The sequence below is a fragment of the Colossoma macropomum genome, unplaced genomic scaffold, assembly GCF_904425465.1.
Source record: "Colossoma macropomum unplaced genomic scaffold, Colossoma_macropomum, whole genome shotgun sequence".
In the NCBI taxonomy this organism is placed as follows: domain Eukaryota; kingdom Metazoa; phylum Chordata; class Actinopteri; order Characiformes; family Serrasalmidae; genus Colossoma; species Colossoma macropomum.
Genome location: NW_023494796.1, coordinates 9333809 through 9357481, shown reverse-complemented (window position 1 = coordinate 9357481; position 23673 = coordinate 9333809). Strand labels below are relative to the sequence as shown.

The 23673-nt window shown below is 40.7% G+C and overlaps 1 protein-coding gene across 1 annotated transcript in view; it reads right to left on the bottom strand.

The window, feature by feature from the left end:
• chrnb3a (cholinergic receptor nicotinic beta 3 subunit a) overlaps window positions 1–23673 on the bottom strand; it is a 34564-nt gene that overhangs the window by 4709 nt on the left and 6182 nt on the right. The window contains exons 2-4 of the mRNA XM_036583766.1: window positions 12170–12321; window positions 3216–3260; window positions 671–780 (exon numbers count right to left, since the gene is read on the bottom strand). Of these exons, the coding sequence (XP_036439659.1) occupies window positions 671–780; window positions 3216–3260; window positions 12170–12321 (307 nt within the window). The remainder of the gene's footprint in view (window positions 1–670; window positions 781–3215; window positions 3261–12169; window positions 12322–23673) is intronic.

The window sequence follows — 23673 nt, the reverse complement described above, 5'->3', positions numbered from 1 at the left end:
AAACGAATTTTTGCTTAGTATCATACAATTAGTTTTTACTATTATATAATTAGTAATAAGAACTATATTTAACAACGAAAGTCATTTTTTGTAATTGTGCAAAACAGTTAGAAATAGAACTGAACAATATGTAGTTAAACCCATTGTTGCTATAAGTAATTTGTCTCATACATGTGTCCTGTTAACTCTGCTGGACACTGTCAGCAGCACTGAATTTCAGCATTTTTTATGGCTTGGTTGAAGCAATGGGCCGCAAGACCCTGCTGCTGCGTTATACAGCTGACCGAAAGAGGCGCACCGCAGGAGAGCGACTGGACACACTGGCTAACGGACTGCTATACTAAAGACTAAATTAGGGCTAGAGGCTATCGTTGCATTGAGAGATGAGCATTTCCTTCCATATTGTGTCTCTTTATGGTATCAGTCACGGGTGTCAGTATCCCCATCGCTGATACCGATACTGTACCAGTATCAGCTATGGTATCAGATACTGCACGAATACCAGTGCAGCAGCAAAGTAAACATGCTCATTTGCATCAAAACATCAACATGTTTTGAGCCTGTAAACATGCTTAGCTATGGAATCTATTACACAAGTTTCTGCTTCTCATACAGAGAATGTGCCTTGTAGGGCTTTATGGACATGCAGCGTTGTGGATGTGGGTCATACTTCTCATAGAGGACGATGTCAGGCAGCCAGATGTTCTCTGAGGGCACTCTTATGGACGTAATTCCCCCATAATCCTCCGGGTCCCAGCGCAGCTTATAGTCCGTCCACTCCTACAGAGAGAGAGAGAGAGAGACATAGAGAGAGAGAGGGAGAATTAAGGGAACATATGGGACATCTCACATTTGCATGTCTTCTGAAGCTCAAAAATGTTCATGTTAACAGAGTAATGTACATTATGAACATATGTAAATCACATACAGGAGTGAACAGTGAACAGCTGGAGTGCAAAGCCAGTTCCAAAAAAGTTCCAAAAAAGTTGGGACCTTATGTGACATGTAAATAAAAAAAGGATTGATTTATAAATCCTGTATTTGAATGAAAACAGTACAAAGACAAGATATTTCGTGTTTTATCTTATCAACTATTTTTTTGTAAACATACGCGAATTCTGAAATTAATGCCTGAAACATGTTCTAAAAAAGTTGGAATGGGGCAATTTAACACTGGGAACATTGGGAATTGCTAAAAAACAGATGATGCAATTATGCTTGAATATAAAAGAAGCATCTAAGAAAGTCCTAATCCTTTAAGAGCAAGGTTGGGTCTGGACACGCCACTTTGCCAAAACATACATTAGCAAAATATCCAACAATTTAAGAGTGTTTGCAAGGATTTTAGGTATTTCACCCTCTACAGTGCATAATATCATCCAAAGAAAAATGAAAACCACAACTGAATGTCACTACATGGGCTTGGGAATAGTTTGACAAACCATTGTCAATAAACATCATCCAATGTTGCATCCACAAATGCAAGGCTACCATGCATAGTGGAAGTCACATGTTGACAACTTCCAGAAACACTGCCATCTTCTGTGGGCCCGATCTCATCTAAAATGGATTGATGCACAGCAGAAAAGTGTACTGGTGGTCTGATGAGTCAACCTTTCAGATTGTTTATGGAAATGATTGCGGTTTTGTGCCCCAAGCCAAAGAAGAAAAGGACCATCCAGACTGTTACCAGCATAAAGTTCAAAATCCAGCACGGGTCATGGTATTTGGGGAGTATTAGTGGGTAACTTGCACACACTAAACACATTTTGGGAGCAACATTTCACTTTTATAAACTGGATCTGTGTGTTGGCATCTTCAGTCCTCAAATGATTATTAAGGGCTGTTTAAAGTAAAGGTGATGTAACACACTGGTAAACATGCTCCTGTCTTAACTTCCTTGGAACGTGTCATAGGCATCATGAGTGCACATTTACAAAAAACAATGACATTCATAAGGTAAAACATGAAAAACTGTGCTGTTTTCTATTCAATACATGTCCAACAGAACTTACTAATCACTACTTTCTGTTTTTATTAGCATTTTGAAAACAGTCCCAAATCTTTTCGAACAGGGTTTGCAGTTAAACGAGAGTTGGGAAGGTATATAGATGTTAATACAGGATATGGAGATTCTGGAATCAGTTTCTTTGTCTCCTTGGAGATCCTGCTGAGCCAGCAGTGAAGGCTGGAATAAGATCGAGCAGGAGTCTCTGTAGTCTCTGTGATTGGCATAGCAACAGCCAAGCTGACACAGGAGCTTCTAGAACTGTCAGTCAGGCATGGCAGAGAACAGACAGAGAATCAAGGCAAGTTTGGAGATGTATAACATCATCTGGAGTTGGTGACTTGTTTTTGGTCGAAGGCATCATGAACTCTGATAAGTACTCATTTTAGTACCTCGTGCAGTGCCCTCTGAAAAACATCTGACTGGGAAGAAATTCCTTCAACAGCAAGATAACGACCTCAGTACATTAAGATGTACTTATCAAACAAAGAAGACGCACTGACCACCCCAGAGTCCAGACCTCAGCATATTCAAATGTGGAATTACTTGTAGTGTGAAAAGCAGAAAATGCAAGCACCTTCTAAGACTGAACTTTGGAGGCGTGAAAAAAAATCCCTGCAGATTTCTTTGAAAAACTCAAAGCCAGGCTTGTGAAAAAAATAGAAACTGTAAACAATAAAAACTATTAATTCATCATCTTCATCTTTAACCCTTAGTCCAGATAGCAGTCGGAAGAGCAGAGAATCCCAGACGACCCTGCCCTCCACAACTTCCTCTATCTCATTCCCCCGACCCCGAGCCGCTCCCAGGCCAACTTGGAGATATAATTCCTCAGGCAGGTCCTAGGACGATCTTGGGGTCTCATCCCAGTAGGCCGTGCCTGGCAAACCCCCACCGGGAGGCATCCAGGGGGCATCCTGATCAGATGCCCGAACCACCTCAACTAGCTTCTCTTAATCAACAAAAACTAAATCATGAAAATGTTGATGTTATATTTAGATGATTTTTTGTTAAATAAATGTTTTCTGCTTTTTTGCTGATGCTGAAAAATGAATCTCTTGTAATTAATGGCTGTGTTGACTGGAGCTTAAATGAATGAAAGGGGGGTCTCGAACTTCTGTTACATTTTTAATACAGATTGTATTTTTAACCCTGACCGTATATATTATATTATATATACGTATATGTATACCACTTAAATCTTTACCTGCCACAGCCAGACATTAGTAGTCATCAGCTGGTTCTTTTCATCCTAGAGAGAGAGAGAGAGAGAGAGAGAGAGAGAGAGAGAGAGAGAGAGAGAGAGAGAGAGACAGAGAGGGAGAGAGAGAGAGAGAGATAAGTTTACGCATAACAATACAAATTTCAGATAAAAAAAAACTAGATGAGATAAAAAGAAGTTAATTAATTTAATTAAACCTTTGATAAAAACTGGCTCCTTTTGATTTGCAAATTAGTATTAAAATTCTTTCAAAGTTGTCCATAAATCAAACCTACTGAGCTAAAAAAAAACACATCTGAAAAGCTTACTGTCTTCGGCCTGACGTTGCTGTATAAATACCACATGCTTTGATATTAAATTCGTCTTCTCACTTTATTTAAGTACGAACACTGCGTCTCTGCTTTGTTCAGTTATTTGCGGCTCTGAATAAACTGTCTGGATCCAGACGGTCGGATAGAGACACGTCAGTAAGATTAGACTGGAGAGGAAATCAATGTCAGTGACACTCCAGCGCAACGACAAGGTGAAGATGTTCACTGGTATTTACACGCAGTGACCACCAGAGGACGCCAAAGAACCATACAAGATAGTAGGGTTCTGCAAAATGACATCCAAAGCCTCGTTTATTAAGTAAAATTCATAGATTTAGGTTACACAATTTATAATCAGCTGTTGCTCCTCAACCAATGAGTTGTGGCTTCAAAATATATTCAAAAGACATTTCCAGTTTATATCAATTTTACTGCAGTATTGAGCATTTAGAAAGTGTTCAAGTCATTATACAGCACTGTAATCTCATAGTACTGGTACTGAATTGAAATGATTCTACTACAAAGTATACACTAATACACTATCTGTATCTGATTACATTCCCAATCGGAACGTGTAAGTACGTTCTGCGCATGTGCGTCAACGTTCAACATGGCGGAGCAGAAACTGGTCTACAGAGGAGTTGAAGTTTACGCTCTGATCTTTAAAAGACGGCGGGGGGACGGACGTCCAGCTTATGTGTCTCAGAACACGATGTCTTCCTCTCGGCCTTCTTTAAAGAGTACATGTGAGGTACATTTGAGACAGACATTAACAAATCTCACTCTGACTGGGCCTGACGTGATGTTCGCTGTCATGGTAACGTTTACTCTAAGCGGTACTCCACGTATGCGCGTCATTTTGGGTCGGATTACTTGTAGTGCGCATGTAAACGAAGATTTTCTATCAGATTGTTTAATAGAGTGAATATAAACACCTCAGTCTGAATCTGTAATCGGAATGTATTCAATCGGTTTGGCAAAAATCTTTGCATGTAAACACAGCCACTGAGTCATTACTGCAACGCTGTTCTCGCAATCAAATAACAAACCTATCATTATAGAAAACCTTCAGTCTGAACGACAGAACGAGGCGCTACGTTCAGTAAATGCAGTGTTTAAAGGAAAGATGCAAAACAACTTTGGCTAGCATATAATTTGCATAGCAAGCTTGCTAGCAAGTGCAATAGCTAATGTAGCTTACTAAGAAACTTACTCAAACTTTCCAAAACTTCAGCTGGATTAGACAGCATATTTGCTGTCCAAACTACAGGCTAACCAACCATTTCATGTTGATTCTTTCCTTTAAACACTGCATTTACTGTCTGTTTAGTTCCTTCAGACTGACGGCTTTTCTATAATGAAAGGATCTTTATTGAAATCCATGTTGAACAATCAGAGCCACCTGTATTTCAAATCTAATCACGGAAATACAGACTGAACTGGTCAACTGTAAGACAAAACACGCTCATGGTTAAATCATGGTGATCATGGCTAACCTTCAGCATGAGAAAAACATGTTATAACATAAAAAAAAACTTTTATGTAGAGAACCAATGAGAAATAAGAGAAATGAACAAAGTACAGAGCCTGAGATATTCTGCTGTTCTTTTTGTTTGAAAAGTGTAATAATTAAGAACTGACAATCATATCAGTCAGTAAAGCAGAGCTCAACTAAAACTTTACAGTATAAAATTCACATATTAAAAATATACATGTTAAATAATCAGCCGATATGACCTGTTTTTGGATTTCTTTTCCAGTTAATATTGGTATCAGTATCAGCCACAAAATGTTCATATCGCTCAGGCCCTAATACAGCACTGATAAATACTGAATGAGTGTTCAGTCTGATTGAAGCCGTAATGGAGGCAGACGCGTTCTGAGCTACTGAGTAAGGTTAACATTCTGTAATTTATACATCTTAATTCAAGTACACCAATCTTTATAACACCTCTAAGTCAGACTGTCCGGATTATTTCAGAAAATCTTCTTCGGCTCAGGTGTGCCTTTGCCTGGTTATTTGTTAGTATGTATTTATCTCTCTGTCTGTGATGTCTGTGTTGATGGCCTTCTCAGTGGACGATGACCACAGCAAATTAGACCTTTCGGTGCTCGCTGGTCTGGGCCAAATCAATATTTCATAATGATATGATGAAACATTTACAGTCCATCTGTAAGAGGATGGAACCTTGTGTTGGTTCAGCACAGACAAACTTACTGCAGACTCAGTCAGAAAGAGTGAGAAAACAGGGCCTGTGAATGACAACAAAAGCAATAATAATTACTGAAATCAAACATTTTTGCTATATTGTTAATATGTGTTTTAAGTATTTATCTTAAACTGGTGCCATTCAATCCTACATTAGCAGCAAAGACTTCAACTTTGAACAGTTCAGTACACTAGGTGGATCAGTGTTGAGGGTAATAGTAACAAAAGTAACAGATTACTGTTTAAATTCTTGTATCACATTATAGCATTACAGTTACTGACTTCATAAAAATTATGTTGTGTTGCTCTTTTGTCTCGACCACAGCAATATTAATTATGCGTGATGCATTTACAGCATAGATTTCCTCTATATAGATTATCTGTGACTGGCTTTGTATATAATTTGAGTGTGTGTGCTACCTGCAACATCGGACTGCGAGATTTTAACTGTGAATATGAGCAGCACAAGCATTGTTAAGCACTATCTAATCATCTAATTAGGCTAATATGGAACTGATAGATTAAGAGCCCTGTGCTGAAGAAGAGAGAGATCTCACCTAAACTGACCAGACTGTATCATCAATAAAATCAAAGGTTTTGTATTGAACGTGTTCTGAATTGCTTCTACCGGCTAGTTTTCTAATGATTCAATAGTACATTTCAATAAAGTGTGACTGTGTTGTTCAAAGGCAGGAATAGTGGCAGGACTTTTAAATGATGTTTACTACTATTGGCTATTTCTTTCTGAAGTATTGTTAAATAAAGGACTTCTGAATTTTCTAGAGGTCTTTCAGTTGGTACAGGTGTGTGGGTTTCAGAGAGTAATTTAGAAGCAAAGTAATGAGTAGTGAGATTATTTTTTCCATGAAGTAATAAAAGATCTCATGACAGTTTGAGAGACGTGATTATCCTGCTGACATCAAAACAGATCTAAGATGGTTTATGCTGGTGTGGTGCTGGGTTGACCAGCATACCAGCATCCAAAACACAACATATGCTGGTGTGCCAAGTGCCCGACTCCTGGGCGAGAGGTGGCAGGAAGGCGGTACCCGAACATCACATCCAGATGACAGCTGTGAGTGATGACAGGAGGAGAACAAGGGGCCTTTCCTTCACCTGTCTCAGCCCCTTTGGAAACAAGGAGCCTTCTCTTTGCCTGTCCCGGCTCCTCGGCTGCAGGGGGCTCCTCTTTCCAAGACCCTACCCAGTTCCCTATTCTGTTCTACTGACCTCCCTCCTTATGCTCGTTCTTTCACTAGGGAGGGGGTGTTTTCTCATGCCAGGTCCCTAGGCTGAGTTGGGAGATGGGGGTATGTGCCAGCTGCCTGATCTCTGGGCCCCGAAGACAGCCATGAGGGGCGGTAGGAAGACAGTGCCCGAACCCTTTGCCAAGTGGTGACAGGAGGAGGATGACAGCGGGCGGAGCGACGAGGACAGACAGGAGAGGTATGAGGATGGCGCCTGAGTCCTGAGCCCCGCCTCCTGTTCCGCTGCAAGGCTACTGTACTATGCCTGGCATGTGATCCGGGTGGCCGAGCTGTCCAGCCATGCTGGTCTATGCTGTTTTTTCAGGGTAGTGTTATGTAATGAAACTACCTCAACACTAAAACTACTATGCCAAGGGCTCCAGAGTGCTGCAGCTGTCTGAGCATTTACTCCTACTTTCTGTGGCTGGGAGTCCAGGAGAGAACAATTGGCCACACTCTCTCTGGGTGGGTAGGAAGCGCTCCCTCTCCCTCCATCCCTCAGCATGAAGCTAGCCAACATGAGTGTCTGTTAGCTGAGGTAACAGAATTGGCAGTTAGTGTTCTCCCCAAATGTGCTGAGCTGTCCAATAGCGTTGCGTTAACAACAGCCTTCACCTCCCCCCAGCTTCGTAGCCTGGGGGGGTGACCTAACTATCAGCTGGAACAGGTTGTCTAAAATGGCTGCCCCCTCAGAATTCAGCTACAATGTGAAGATTTGTTCATGTTTGTAGCTCATAGAACACCATTCTGTGCTCTAAACCACATCAACAATTCTACACGAACCTAATGAACAGCTGGATGCAGTTTGAGCAGGCCGAGAGAGGGTTATGAGGACATATTTATGAAAAAGATTTCGGTGACTATTGACTTCTATTGACTTCTTACAAATAAATAAAATTAACAAATTACAAACAAATAAAATTAATACTGATCTGCACTTCCCTAACATATAACAGCAGAGATAACTAGCAAGCTATTGTGTTGATATTATAAAGAGCACAATGTCTTAAAACAAGAGACTGTCTTCTTAGATCAGACACCTTCTGGTTTCTTCATGGTTTAAAATGCTATTCAGGCTTATAATTCATCTTTAAGAAATGCATATAATGTTGGTCATATCACCTGGCCCTACCTGCCCACTCTCAATTCATCATCCATTAAAAAATCAATACAGAACCAAAGCAAGAACTGAACTAGACTTCAAGAGAAGGTCAAATACATTAGAGAATGAATTACATCTCCAGTTGCTCTATTGATGTGCCCAGTGTTACTGCATTAAACTAATCTAGTTCATTCTCAGTGAAGAGCAGGCCGTGATGAACAACAGGCCTCCATTTTCACTGTTTAGGTTAGCTTAGAGGACAACAGCTGACAACATGTACATTCAGACAACCTTATCTACATACTGAGCTCAGCACTTCCAGCTTATTTTACACTGTATTGAATGCTTGATGCTGTGTGTGCATGTGTACGCAAGTGTGGGTGTTAAATCATACACATGGACACAAATGGGCGTTCCCTGCTCCTGCTTCATAAACTATCCTATCCAATTTGCTGCTTTAATGAGCTAGTGCTTGTGTCGGTGTTTAGTGTACTGCATGTTAAAGTGTGTGTGTAAATCTCTGCGTTTACTGCGGTAACAAATTCATTGTGTGTACTTGTTTTCATACATTTCCAGGACAAAAACAATGCTAACCTAAAGGACCAGCAAAATACTCCTGGTTATATTAATACTATCAGTACTGTTGTGGCATCTATTTGATTTGCAAAAAATAATAAAGCCGAAAATGCATCGGCTTATATACATACTTACCAATATATAATAAATAATACATAATAATACATATTCATATATAACAATACACATTTAAGTATCTATATGAAATAATGTGTAAGTATCTATATGTAATACTAATGTGCCCAACATGAATTAGAATGTAATACAAATGGGACATATTAGTATAACATACAGGTACTTAGGCATTTATAATACATTAGATACATACGTCTGACACTATGCCCTGACACTGTATAAGATCAAGTGTGTGAGTGTGTGTGTGTATGTGTGAGAGAGAGAGAGAGAGACTATAGTCATTGTGATTATGCCATCCATCTTGGCCCTTGTTAACTTCCGTATTTCACACTTAATGCACTTACCACACCTCTAAAATCCATTACACACTTCATTTCTCTCCCCTTATCTCTCTCTCTCTCTATTTCTTGCTCTTTAATCCTCCTTTACTGTGTGTATTTCTGTGTGTTTGTGTGTATGTTTGTGTTTGATTGTGTGTTTTGTGTGTGTTTCTTTGTGTATGTGTCTGTATTTGTTTGTGTGTGTGTGTTTGTGTTTGTGTGTGTGGTTCTGGTTCTAGTTCTAGTTCATGTTCCACCTGCTTGATGAAATTGGTATCATTCACTTCTTAACTAATCAGCTTTGTGAACACTTTACAAAGTGATAATTCTAAAATAAGTCAATTTACCATTCTAGCTCATACTCTACATCACTTACTGGTCATTTAACAGCACTTGAATACTTCAACTGGAAGAAATCGCTGTTGGCTTCAGCTGCAAGTGTCACCAAACACAGAAGAGACATTTGAGTATGATTAGATCCCACCAGTATCAGTCCTGGACAGGTACCAAAAACCATAAAACTAGAACCTTCAGTACTGGACCAGTGCCCAGTGGAAAAAGCACAGTTCCAGTCTTCTGGTGCTAAAGGTTCCGGTACTTTGTGCAGAAGAAAAATGACCTCTGTTATTCTAGCCTATAGTTTCTACATCCTGTGTTAAAGCATTAGCTCACTTTTCTGACTCAGAGCTCGACTGAATCATCACATACATGCGGTCTCCATCTAATCCACTCTGCTATCTGAACAAACAAGGTCAGCAGGGTCTGTTCTAACAGACAGGACGGAAATCAACACTTCAGCAAAGCACAGAGCGAGAGCTGTACATTCCTTCAAGGACACAAGGACATCTGGATCTGGTGCAGACCCACCTTCTGATTGGCTGGAAGAAAATGACCAACCTGTATCTGAACTATGTCTGCACGGGTAAATATTAAAGCACAAACCCAACCTGTATCCAGGAGTTTGAGACCTGACCCAAGTGGGCCCAGCTGGTGTTGTTAAATTTGGAACTCATATCTGGCTGAAACCCCTTCGTACACACTAACAGAGACATTGTCACAGACATGGTTTTACAGAGCTTTGCATTGTTACTAAGCACTTGAATTGATCAAGAGAGAATGTGATGCTGAGACAGACTGCTATTTTATTATGTATTATATAATGCTGATTGTACCTGTCAGTGAACAGCTGCCCTGATCAACTGTTAGCCTCATTGTGCTAAAGTTCCTCTTGCTACTGCTGCTACTGCAGAAATGCCTAAAGCCCAATGGCACCTAAATCCATGTTTTCATTCTAAGTAGGTTAATGTTGCTTTTGTGGGCTCACAATATACATGAGCAAAGTGTGTCCCAATGTATTTTGCCAATGATGCCTCTTTTGATGTAAACTGGATGGTCCTAATTTTGGGTAGCACTTACAAAAGCAGTAACCTCACCAATCACAAAACTAATGTGGCTCGTTCTGCCCACACAGCTTTAACAACACTGTGCTCCCCTGAGATCTCAGAGTTTAAGTCAGGGAAACTTCGTGAATGAAAGGTAACAACCAAGCGAAAGCTAACGCTCTGGCGAAAACAAGACAGAAGATGCATGAAAGTGCCTGAAATTTCTTCAAACATAAACAAACCTGCTACGATCACTACCTGACCCAAGCCTGCTGTTGTACGTGAAAAACTGACCCGAATCTGGCCCGAACTTCCCATATGTTGTTGGGTTGGGTATCAGACCTCTAGTCAATTGTGAAAAAGAAAATGTCTGTCAGAAAGTTGCCCCAACCCAACCAATCATCTAATATTAATATTATCTGAATAATTTTAATAATTATACTACAGTGTGATAAAACACATTTTTAAAAACCTTGATTTGTAATCTTGCTACCTTGTACACCTGTACATTGTTTTGTCTTTTTTTGGCCTTCCTCACACATTTCCATACCCCCTCCTCCCCCCCCAGCCCCTCGCCTGCCGCCAGACAAAAAGCCTGGTCACCCCTGGTTTAAGACAAGTGGAATGTTTCCCTTTAACTTGAGAGCATTTTGGTGACTTGGTGACACATGTACAAATCAGTACAAGCACAGGGTCGTGAGTGAGCAAGGTGCTGTCAGGATGGTCGTCATGGCGATGTGTGTGAGGCACGCGCTGTGTGTATGTGTGCAAACAAAGAGCTGACAGCGGCTCTCACACCAAGCCTGAACTAACAACAGCTCAAACACAGGCTGTGCATGTCCATGTGTGGTCAGTGGGTGCTTAGTAGCAGTTTGGATGTATGTAACCACATGTACAAACCTCACTTACAAAAAAGTCAGAACATTATGTGACACGCAAATATAAACAGAAAGCAGGGGTTAGTACATTTAGTTTGACCTGTAATAAACTGAAAACTGCACCAAAACCCACAAATTTGATGTTTTAAGGTTTCAAAAGTGTGCCCATTTAACAACACTAACAACAATCCAGTTTTGAAAGTGGAACGTTTTGCCATTCTTCTGTTATACAAGTCTTCAGCTGCTCCACCGAACGGGGCCTTCGTTATCCTATATGTCTTCAAAATGCACCACGTTTTCAGTGGGGCACAGGTCTGGAGTGCAGGCAGGCCAGTCCAGCACTTGCACTCTCTGATTGTGCAGCTATGCTGTTATAATGTGCAGAATGTTTCTTGGTGTGGTCATGTTGATATAAGAATGGACATCCCTGAAGAAGATGTCGTCTAGAAGGCAGCATATGTTGCTCCAAAATGTGCACATATACTTCCGCATTAATGGTGCCTTAACAGATGTGCACACAATGACAGAACCTGGTTTTTGGACTTGTTATTTTATTTAGAATATACTTCAATAAATTTACAATATTTCCCAAAATCTAAGTAGAATATACTGAAATACGTGTCAGTGTATAATATTATATTTTTATATTTTGGTATGGTCATGTTTATGTGTGTGTACAGCTCTGTATTTGCATTTAGCAGGGTATGTCACACCCATAGCGCCTGTCTATATGTCCAGCTGTGTGTGTGTGTGGGTGTGTGTGTGTGAGAGATTCTCACCACGTCCACCAGCTGTGATATCTTGAGGCCAAAGCGGACGGTGATGGTGTCGTTGGCGTGAAGCACAGGTCTCACCCACTTCTGATAACCTCTAAACACATTCCTCAACAGTGTGTCCTCCAACTCAGCCAGAGACATGAACTCCTCAGGAGCTAGAGAGACCGAGGGAGAGAGAGAGAGACACAGAGAGAGAGAGAGAGAGAGAGAATTTTATTCAGTGATGCACCGTATGGGTATATTTGAATGGATCAGAATCAGCATGCTTAAATGGTTCTTTGCATGGTGAAATGGTTCCTCCGACTGATGGAGATGTGTTGTACACAGTTCTATATAGAACCTTTTTAAAATTGGTTCTATATAGCACCAAAGTGTTCACTACGGAACCATATACAACAAACTGCCACCAATCTGAAGAAACGTAAGTTGTATATAGAACCATTTCATGCTTAAATGGTTCCTTACATGGCGAACTGTTTAAGCATGAAATGGTTCTATATATGGAGAATGTGTTGTATATGGTTCTGTACAGAAGCTTATTGAAAATGCTTCTAAGTAGCACCAAAAAGGGTTCTGCTGTTGTTACAGTGTCAAACAATAGAAGAACCCTTTTGGTTGCTATGCAGAACCATTTTCAGAAAGCTTCATTGTAGAACTCAAAGTTCTAAACAGAACCATTGCCTTTACTAAAGACGCTACTTGAAGAACCATCTTTTTAAGTGTGTTTCTGTACTTTTATTTGTGATAACCACAACTTTTTTCACAATAACGGTGTCACTCTGAGCACTGGCTGTTAAGTAATGACACGCTTTATGCTAAGTTCTACTGTAGTGCCTACAAAAACAGAGAATGAAGACATTAGATAACGTTTATACGATAATGTCTGACCTGCAGCTTTGGTCAGATACTGAAGAAGAGTGTGTTCTGAACTAGGACTGGGCAATATCTAAAATTAATTAGAACCATATTTTGCCATATGACAAAAAAAAATTAGCTTCACAAAAGTAGTGGAATGTATGGACAAAAAAGTAGATAAATGTTCCCCTCATTGCTACTTTCCAAAACATGACGGGTCAGTCCTTAGTGATTTCCTGAGTGTCCATTGGTCAGTTTCACACAAAATAAAGACGGACACACAAATCCACCGGCCTCAACTTCTCTTCATTGGCTCATATCTCTGGATGTGAGTGATGTATGATCTCGTGATGTGATGGAATGGAAAGGGCGACTCTACAGATTAAGGAACTGCTTGAACTGTATTTCTGCACTACATTATCGCAATGCTATTAATAGAAGCACTGAGAAACATCTACTTTGACATGCTAGCCTGTTCATAGACCCCAGAGGGTTGAAGCACATTTCATACAACGTGCAGCACTTTTTCACTTAGCTTTCTTCTTTATTTTGAACTGTTGTCCAAAAGCAATAGAACACTTGAAGTAGGGCTGGGCGATTAATTGAGAAGTAATCGAAACCGACATTCAGAACCGTAATCTTGTTGGTTATTTTGATTTTTTAAATTCTGTTAATCCTTTCCCCACTCTGTGTGTTCGTGTACTGTCCCCTTAAAACTTACTTCCACGCATGTAGTCATGACAGTCGTGACATGGAAGCTAAGGTTATGTTCACACAGTGGGTACAAGTGGCCCAAATCTGATTTTCTCACCAAATCCAGTTTTTTGTTTGGCTGTTCACATTATCTTTTAAATGTGATCCAAATGTGACATCAGTCTGAACAGATCAGCTCCTAAACCGACCCGCATACGCAAAAGAACAGCGCGTCACGTTGCTTCACGTGGCTCATCCAGTGGTAAACAATCATGACTGCTAACGAACACCAGTCGCTCTCTGAGCTTTCAGTTTCATCTTCACCAGCATCACAGGAGCCATCATGAAGCTTCACTGACTGACAGCTGGGCTCATCACCCAGAATGTGTTCGAGCTCACTGTAAGAAGGGCGCGGTCACTTCTTTCGTTCGTGTCGTTGGATTCTTTCAATTTTGCTTTCGTGCTGTTCTTTGATGCTGCAGCCTCGTTCTCCTACGGCTGCGTTCGGCCATTTCTTTTGAAATCTCTTCAAACACGAAGGTGTTTTGCATACGTCTCTTCTAATTTTGTAGAGAAATATCACCCCAAATGTTTATTAGGTCTCAGCAGTGCGGAATTATGACAAACGTCAAGTTGGATTGACGTAAAAGCCGCGTGAATTCTGATCTGGCTGTTGATTTACATTAAGATATGCGGAGCATATTTACAGTACAAACCTTGTCAGTGAACTAGGAGGGCAAAAAACAAACAAACAAACAAACAAACAAAAACAAAAACAAAATAATCGTTCATTAATCGTAATCGAGGTAAAACAATCAATTAATCGTGATATTGATTTGAGGCCATATCGCCCAGCACTAACTTGAAGTCTTGAGTTGTCATGAATAACATTGGGCCTCGTTCACCAACCGTTCTTAAGAGGAAATTTCTTCTGAAACCCACTTACGCAGTTTTCACAAAGATTCCGATATTCATCAGTGTTTTCTTATTTGGGATTGATTGTTATGTAAGAACAGAATTTACATAAACTCAAGAGCATAAAGGTGGGAACAATTCTGCGGTGTAAGAACACGTCATGAATCTGACGTCGACTTTATCTTAGGACCTTTCTCAAGCAAAATTTTAAGAGAAAAGATACTGGGAAGATACTGGTGAACGAGGCCCAGTGTGCTCTGCCTGCCCTGCAGACCTTATCCACAACCTCCAATCTGAGCCACCATGCAAAATTATTCCACTGAATCCATGAATATTCGATTGGATGAGGAGTCTGAGTACGGCGTGTGATTGGCCGCAACAGAGCCACACTCCCAGGAGGGCGAGACGAACACAGAGACATGGAGCGACAGCTGGTCCGGGCTCCTCTGAGCTTTCAGACTGACGCAACGATCACCGTGACGTGATCACCTCGGACAGGAGCGCCAGCGGGACGACATGAACACATCTCTCACACACACAGACACACTCACACAGATACACACACACACTCATATGACATCATCACATAGAAGATCGCACACAGAAGTTACTGTGGCTCCTCAAAACAAATCATGGAAAAGAAACAGACAGTTGGACAAAATAAGCCTGACGCTGAAGCGCAGATGAATGAAAATAATTAACTAAATGGTCTCAACTCATCTGAAAGGAACTACAGAGCATGTAGGACTTGAGCCAACCAGCAATGCTAAAGAAGACAAGGCCATTTTTCTTACAGTCTTCCACTGAAATACAACTGTAAGTACACCCAAACAAGCTGCACCATAAAAAAGGGTGACTTTCCATCATTAACTTAGTGGAAATTCTATAAAACATTCTCAGATTCTCGTTTTTTATTAATATTAAAGACCCTAGATGTAAAAACAGAAGAGGTCTGTGCAACGTAGTGCAAAATAACAGCAATAAAATCTAAATGTGAAAAATCAATTTCTTTTAATTAACACTATTTTAATTACCCAATTTAAAATTGTAATTTAAAAAACAGTAGTTATGAGTTTAAATGTGTGCTCATACTGAAGAAAGTGCTGCAAAGTAATCTCAGAAATCTCAGTCGATGGAATGTTGTTTTGTCTCAAATCATCAGGTCAACACTGGCCTAGACCACATATCAACTGTGCAACGCTTAAGTCCAGTACAGGCTTTACGTACGAAACGAATACGTCGATTTCAAACAATGTAACCGTCACTGCCACCATACTTATGTACCACCATACGTGTGCGTCCTTTACATTCGCATGGATGTTAAGCAATGAATCCACTAGAGGGCAGTCCAGAGTCAAAGTTTCAGATTTTTTCCCCAAAACTAGAGTTAAAAAAAATAAAAACACTTAAAAGCTACAGAGAAATGAGATTCCTAACAAACACCTGCAAGACCTGTAGACCACCAACACTGTCCCCATCAGATAAACACACTTAAAGCTTTCATCTTCAAGAGACTCGGATCATGAGCAGCAGAGAATTCAACCAACTTCTAAGACTGAACTTTGGAGGTTTGGAAAAATATCCCTGCAGATTTCTTTGAAAAACTTCTGAGCCCCTAAAGGGACATGATGTATTTTTTTTCTAGGTAATAATCTGGTGCTGACCACATAATATCTGCTGTGCACCAGATTCTTAGCTGAAAAACACCACCTTGTCCCTTCAGGCTCCATGAAACACTGAAATTAGTCTCCTGAAAAGAATGGAAGCTGTAATAAAGGCAAAGAGTGACACACTGAATACTGATAAACTGATATAATTTTTAGTCGTTTAGGTTCATGAAAAGAAGTGGAAGATTGTGGCTGTGTATGATAAGCTTCGAGGTTCTTTAACCACAAAGTGCACACACACACACACACACACACACAATCACTCACAACACACAAAACACACACACTTACACACAAACACACACACACACACACACACACACACACACACACACACACACACAATCACTCACAACACACAAAACACACACACACACAAAACACACACACACACACACACAATCACTCACAACACACTATACACACACACTTACACACAAACACACACACACACACACACACACAATCACTCACAACACACAAAACACACACACACAATCACAACACACAAAACACACACACTAACAACACACACACACACACAAAACACACACACACACACACAACACACACACATTAACAACACACACACAATCGCTCACAACGCACAAAACACATCCACACACAAAACACACACACACACAAAACACACACACACAAACTCACTCAACACACAAAATACACACTCACACATGCACACATTCACAATTCATACACACACACACACACACACACACACACACACACAGCAATCCTGTGAGAAAGTGTGTTGGTGAAATAGCGTCTGTTTAATTCTATAACAGGATAAATGGAGTCTTATCGCAGCATGACTGCATTCTCACTAAAACTAAACAGATTACTGCTGCACACTGTGTGTGCGTGTGTGTGTGAGTGTGTGTGTGAGTGTGTGTGTGAGTGAGTGTGTGTGTGTGTGTGTGTGAGTGTGTGTGTGAGTGAGTGTGTGTGTGAGTGAGTGTGTGTGTGTGTGAGTGTGTGTGTGTGTGTGTGTGTGTTTATTCTAAACAGAGATGAATGCGGATCTGAAACACAGGAACGTGAGAGAGAGGGATAGGGACAGAAAAGAGCACAGGAGGACAGAGCAAGAGAGACAGAGAAAAAAGAAAGTAGGAAAGAAAGGGAGAGAGCGAGAGAGAAAATAGAAAGTGAGAGAAAAGAAGAGCGGGATTCTCTTGGGATAAAAGGAAAGAAAAAGAGAGGGACAGAAAGAAAGAGCAGAAAAGTGAGTGAGATAAGTAAAAAGAAAATGAGTGAGAAAAGTAGAGAGAGAGAAAGAGAGAAAAGAGATAATGCAAAGTGAGTGAGAGAGAGGAGAAAAGTGAAAAACAGCCAAAGAGAGAAAGAGAACAGAAAAAGAAAGAGATAACCAGAGAGAGAGAGAGAGAGAGAGAATATATTGAGAGAGAGAGAGAGAGAGAGAGAGAGAGAGAGAGAGAGAGAGAGAGAATAGAAACAGAGGATAAAAGCGAAAGAGAAAAGGAGAGCAAAAGAGGGAGAAAAGTGACACAGGCAAAGAGACACAATGAAGAGAACACAACAGTGTGTGAGAGAGAAAGAGATAATATAAAGTGAGAGAGACTGAAAGAGAAAAAGAAAGAGAGAAAGGAAAATGACATGGGAACAGAGAGAAAAAAAAAGAATAGAAAGTAAAGAAAGAAAAGGTCAAAGAAAGAGAGAGAGTAGAAAAGGACAGAGAGAAATAGATAATATAAAATGAGAGAGATTTTATTTATGTACTTCATATTAATATTGTTTTTATTATCATTAATTCTATAATTGCTATTAGTTCTATAAAGTATGTTCAGCTTTGAAGTTTACATGCTTTGGCAACATTGTACTTAAGCCAGTCATGCAAATAAAGCTACTTTGAGAGAGAGAGAGACAGAGAGAGAGAGGGAGAGAGAGAGAGAGAGGGCAGAGAGAGAAATGGTTTGTTTGGCTCTCTGCTTCAGATTAATCAGCTTTAGCAATCCCCCCTAGACCTCTCTATCCACCCCCCCAATCCATCTCTCTCCCTTTTTCTCTCCCTCTCTCTCTACCTCTCTCTCTCCCCCTCTCTCTCTCTCCCTCGTCCTCATTTATCCTCTTTCTTTTCAGCACCTCCACACAGAGGGGGATAGGTGGTGTGAATCTCTGTGACATACACTGTAAATAAGAGCTCACAGCAGTGGGTTGATGTTATGCGCGTGTGTTGGGGTTCGTTTCAGTTCACTGCGCTGACTCAAATGGCTTTTAAAGGGCATGGGTCAGACCGCGCGATGGAGGAGGCTTGCATTTAGAGAGCCTTTTGATTGGCAGCTCAGTGATTGGCCAATGCATAATGGTGTGGCACCACTGCAAAACAGGAAGCACGTCAATAACTCAACCAAACACACTGGCCAAATGTGCACAGAGAGAGAAAACATGGAGCATTAAAGTAAATAGAAAAGACTGAACGGTGTAGTAAAGATAAGCTGACCCAACAAAACATTTGCTTTTCCATTGGTATGTGAAACGGAAATCTCCCTGATGATGCCATGGAGGACAGGAGAAAGGTCATGATGATAAGATGGCAGAACAAGTATAGCGCTAAACAGTCTCTCCTAGTCACATTGTCTCAATCTTACAGGCCTCTTATGATGCAAGTCAAGCAGTAGTTTCTCCAAAAATGGATTTGTTTGTCCTGTATTCATTTTCAAGATTTGCTAGCTATCAGTTTTGGCCATTTCAATATGCCTGACCTCATCAACTGACTTCCTAGGGTGTTAATGTGGTGCCTCCTGGTGAGAAACTCCATTTTCCAATAAAACTGAGACCACTTGAAAGCAGCATTAGTGCTATGACTTTTTCAGCTAACTGTCATATATGCATATGCAGACAGCAGGCCTAACTGGAGGGGGGCAGTCGTGAGCTGGAGGTTAGGGAACCAGCCTTGTGGCCGGAAGGTCGATGGTTCGATCCCCCTAGCTGACAGTACATGACTGAAGTGCCCTTGAGCAAGGCACCTAACCCCCAACTGCTCCCCGGGTGCTGGGATAGGGCTGCCCACTGCCCTGGGCATGTATGCTCACTGACCCCTAGTGTGTGTGTTCACTAGTGTGTATGTGGTGTTTCACTGCATGGATGGTTTAAATGTGAAGGTGAAATTTCCCCGTTGTGGGGCTAATAAGGGTCACTTAAAAACTATGCTAGCTGCAAACTTTGCCAGAAACTTTATTTGTCAGGTTCACTAATGGTGACTGTAACACTGTGTCCAAATGAAATTATGGTGCCTAATTACAACCAGGCATATGACGTTACATGGTTTGCACCATGCTAACAGCATTTGGCAAGTTTTCAGCCCAACAACCAGCCAGCTAAGCTACTACTAGCAACATGCTTAACCTGTTTAACTACATAAAAACTGTGTTACATTTGAACCCATATTAGATTGTGTCCTGAACATTACTGAAGATGTTAAATACATATTGTTTGTTTAATAGTTTAATTTGTTCCTGATTATGGCTGTGACTGCATTACATTCCTCATTAACTAAGATTATTAGTAGGCTACTACGACTTAAACACATAAGCCTGTGGATCTGTTAGCACAGGGGGATATTTCTGAACTAACCTGTAGGTTTATTAAATATGCAAAAATGAAAGTAAAAGCAACAGAGCAATGACTACAGACCTGAGACTTGACTTTAATTCGAACCTCAGACACACAACACTTGACTTGGTCTGTCAGAGACTTAAGACTTGACTTTAAACAGCACCTCAGAGACTCAAGAACTGATTATGACTTGTACTATGCAGACATGAGACTTGACTCGGATTCATACTTCAAAGACTCAAGACTTGTCTTCAGCTCAAATCTCAGAGGCTTGGGACTTGATTTGGACTTTAACCTAAGACACTTGAGACTCAACTCTGACTCATACCTCAGAGACTTAAGGCTTGATTCGGACTTTTACCCCAAAGACTCGAGACTCTATTTGGACTTGAATATCAGAAACCCAAAACTTGACTCAGACTCTCACCTCAGAAACTTGAGGCTTCATTTGTGCTCGCACCCCAGGGACTCAAGACTCCACTCGGACTTGCACCACAAAGTCTTAGGGACTTTATCTTGGCCTCACACTGCAGAGACTCAAGACTGGACTTGGACTCGCACCTCAAAGACTTAAGGCTGGACTCGGGCATGCACCTCAGTGACTTGAGACTCGACATGGACTCGCACCTTAGGGACTTAACACTCGTCTCAAACTCAAACCTCAGAGACTCTAGACTTGTCTCGGACTTGATCCTCAGAGACTCAAGACTTGACTTGGACTTGCACCTCAGAGAATCAAGACTTGACTCAAACTTTTACTGCAGAAACCCGAGACTCGACTCAGACTTTCATCCCAGACACTTGAGACTTGACTCTGACTTGAACATAAGATATTTGAGACTTGACTCAGACTCTCACCTCAGAGACTTGACATTTGATCCAGACTTGAGACTTGAAATTTGACTTGGACACACACCTCAGAGACTTGAGACTTGTACCTCAGAGATTTGAGATTTGACTCGGACTTCTACTGCAGAGACTTTAGACTCGCTTCAGGGTTTCAACCCAAAGACCTGAGACTTGACTTGGACTTGAACCGCAAAGACCTAAAGACTTGCTCTTCAGAGATTTTAGACTTGACTCTGAGTTGCGCCTCAGAAACTCGACACTCGACTCAGACTTGCATCTCATAAACTCAAGATGTTTCTGGGACTCGCTTCTCATGGTCCTGGGACTTGACTTGGACTCACACCTCAGAGACTGAAACATGCTTTAGGAGTGCTTTTAGTGTGAACTGGCCTTGGTTCTGTTTTCATGTTTGAAATATGACATTTTTAAATATACTACAGAGAAACTGCAGTTCGCTGTTGCTTCTTTTCATTTTTCATTGTACTTTGTTGATTTATGCAGAAACTCTGTAGGGGGAGTAAAACGTTCAAACGATTTGTTCAGCAAACAGCATAACGAGACATTTCAAAAGACGACCGAGTTGATGTTACTCAACTATCTTGACCCACCGCTGAAGTTACGCCAAAGCATTTTCTTCATGTGTATATTTAAGTGAGGTGAATATCAAGTTTTTCATCTGAAATAAGTTAACATTTATAAATATATCATAACAGTTGTGCTAAGGCTGTTCTAATTCAGCCAATCACAGAGAGAAAAAGAAAGAAAAAGATCTTATGAATCAAAGAAGGACAGGAGAATCACCAAGCCTGGGGCGAGAAGCAAGAGAGATGCTTCTGTCTGTGTGTTTTGAAAGGACATCTTTTTAGATGCAGTGTATTTGCCCATTAAAGTGACTGTGTATGACCACCTCTCAGGCTCCTCCAGTTGCCTGTTCTTTAGTGAATCTGGCACAGAGTGCACTGGGAGTGTGTGTGTGTGTAACTGTGCACTGTGATACTGCTGTTTGGTTGTATTTCAAGGAGAGTTAACACCTTACTTGAACGCTGCTACATAACATTGACATAATCATGCCATACACATATCAAGGAAGATGTCATATGCTCTCAGACTCTCACCCCAGAGACTTAAGACTCAACTCTGACTCGAACCCCAAAGACTTGACACTCAGAAACTCAGACGTGTCTCCCAGAGACTCGACTCTGACTTAGGCTCACATCCCAAAAACTCTAGACTTTACTTGGGTTCGCACCCTAGAGACTCAAGAATCGACCCAGACTCCAGAGACTTAAGACTCAACTCAGACTTGCACTCCGGAGACTCAAGACCAGACTCTCACTCATACCAAGAGACTCCAGATTTGACTCAAACTCATGTCCCAGCGACTCGACTTGGGCTCAGCTTTGATTTGCACCTCAGAGAGATTTGATTCGGACTCGTTTCCCAGACACTTAACTCAGACTCGCATCCTAGAGGCCAAAAATGAAGTTATGTAGCTGCTTTCGTCTCTGCTGTGATGACGCAGCTGATTAAGGTGGTCTTTCTCTGCTGTTAAAGACGCATCAAGATGCTTTAGCGTTCACACTGTAAATGTTATGTGGTCATATTCTTCCCTGACCACCTCCAAAGGTAGTGCAATTGGATCTCAATGGGTCCCCACTATGCATGTTAATGCTAAGTGTGAACAGGGCCTAAAATTCTCTCATGACAGAGACTTTAGTCTCAACTTGGATTTGCAAGAATCGACTTGTGAACACCTCTGGGACATGCGAATCATTGATGTTACACGCTGAACATCAGCTTCTATACGCTACATCACAGCAGGATGACCACCTGCCCTCTGAAGTAGATCTAACTGACCACCCTGTTTACACTTAGAGGCTGATTAAACAGTAATGCTATTGAGGGTGCTTGGATCAAAGTGGTCACCAGGTCAATTTTATGTTCAAGGGATAAGGCCAATCCCATGCTGACCCTTCTAACCACACCATCAGACCACTTCAAGGATAACTTAACTAAGGTCAAACCAGCCTGTTATGTCACACTGGACCCAGTGCTAGAAAGAGGAGTGACAGTTAGTTAAGAGTCGACCAAGGTCTATTTTAAAGGATTGTTATATTTATAATGCACACCTTAAAGACCCAATTGTGATTCTTTCTTCAGGCATTTTTACCCCATTGTGCTCTTTTTGCAAGGATGCAACCGATATGAAAATTTTGTGACTGATACTGATTTTAAAGACTTCAAACCTCTGATAAAAATAATATTGGCTGACATAATTTTAAGTGTGCAAACATTAAGGAGAACCACTTAAGCAGTGCTTTACTGACCAAATCATTTAAGTATTGTAGCAGATCTTTCCAGGAATCTTATCATTTTTGTTGGTTTCTGTAAATTATCTCTTATTTTCCTTACTCTTCATCAGTTCCCTTCAAGATTTTTTGTGTATTATAATATGGATGCATTTTTCATGTTTTTTGTCATTTGAACTATAAGTGTTCAAATTTACTGATTGAATTCATGAAGTCTATGAGTGATTAACAGTGGTATTTGTTCATTACAGTAAAAGTCAAGGCACTAAATATCAGCAGGACATCAATACTTGCTGATATCAGCCAATGCCCTACAATTTACGTCATATATATTTTTACATCATAAATTTTTACATCATAGAGGTGAGATCAATAAATGCCCATGAGATGCAGCACTGATTCATGTTTTCAGGTGTTACGAAATATTCCTATAACTATTTTAAAAAGGAAAAAAGACAAGGAAAGCCTTGTTTTGCTGGATCACCATCAGCTGCATGGTATTTGTGACATTCAAGTGTCTACGAATGTTTATTAATGTCCAATAAAATCTAAATTCAATAAATGAAACTAGAAAATGTGACCAGGGGTACCAAAACTTTTGCATACTACCACAGTAAAGCCCTTGCCT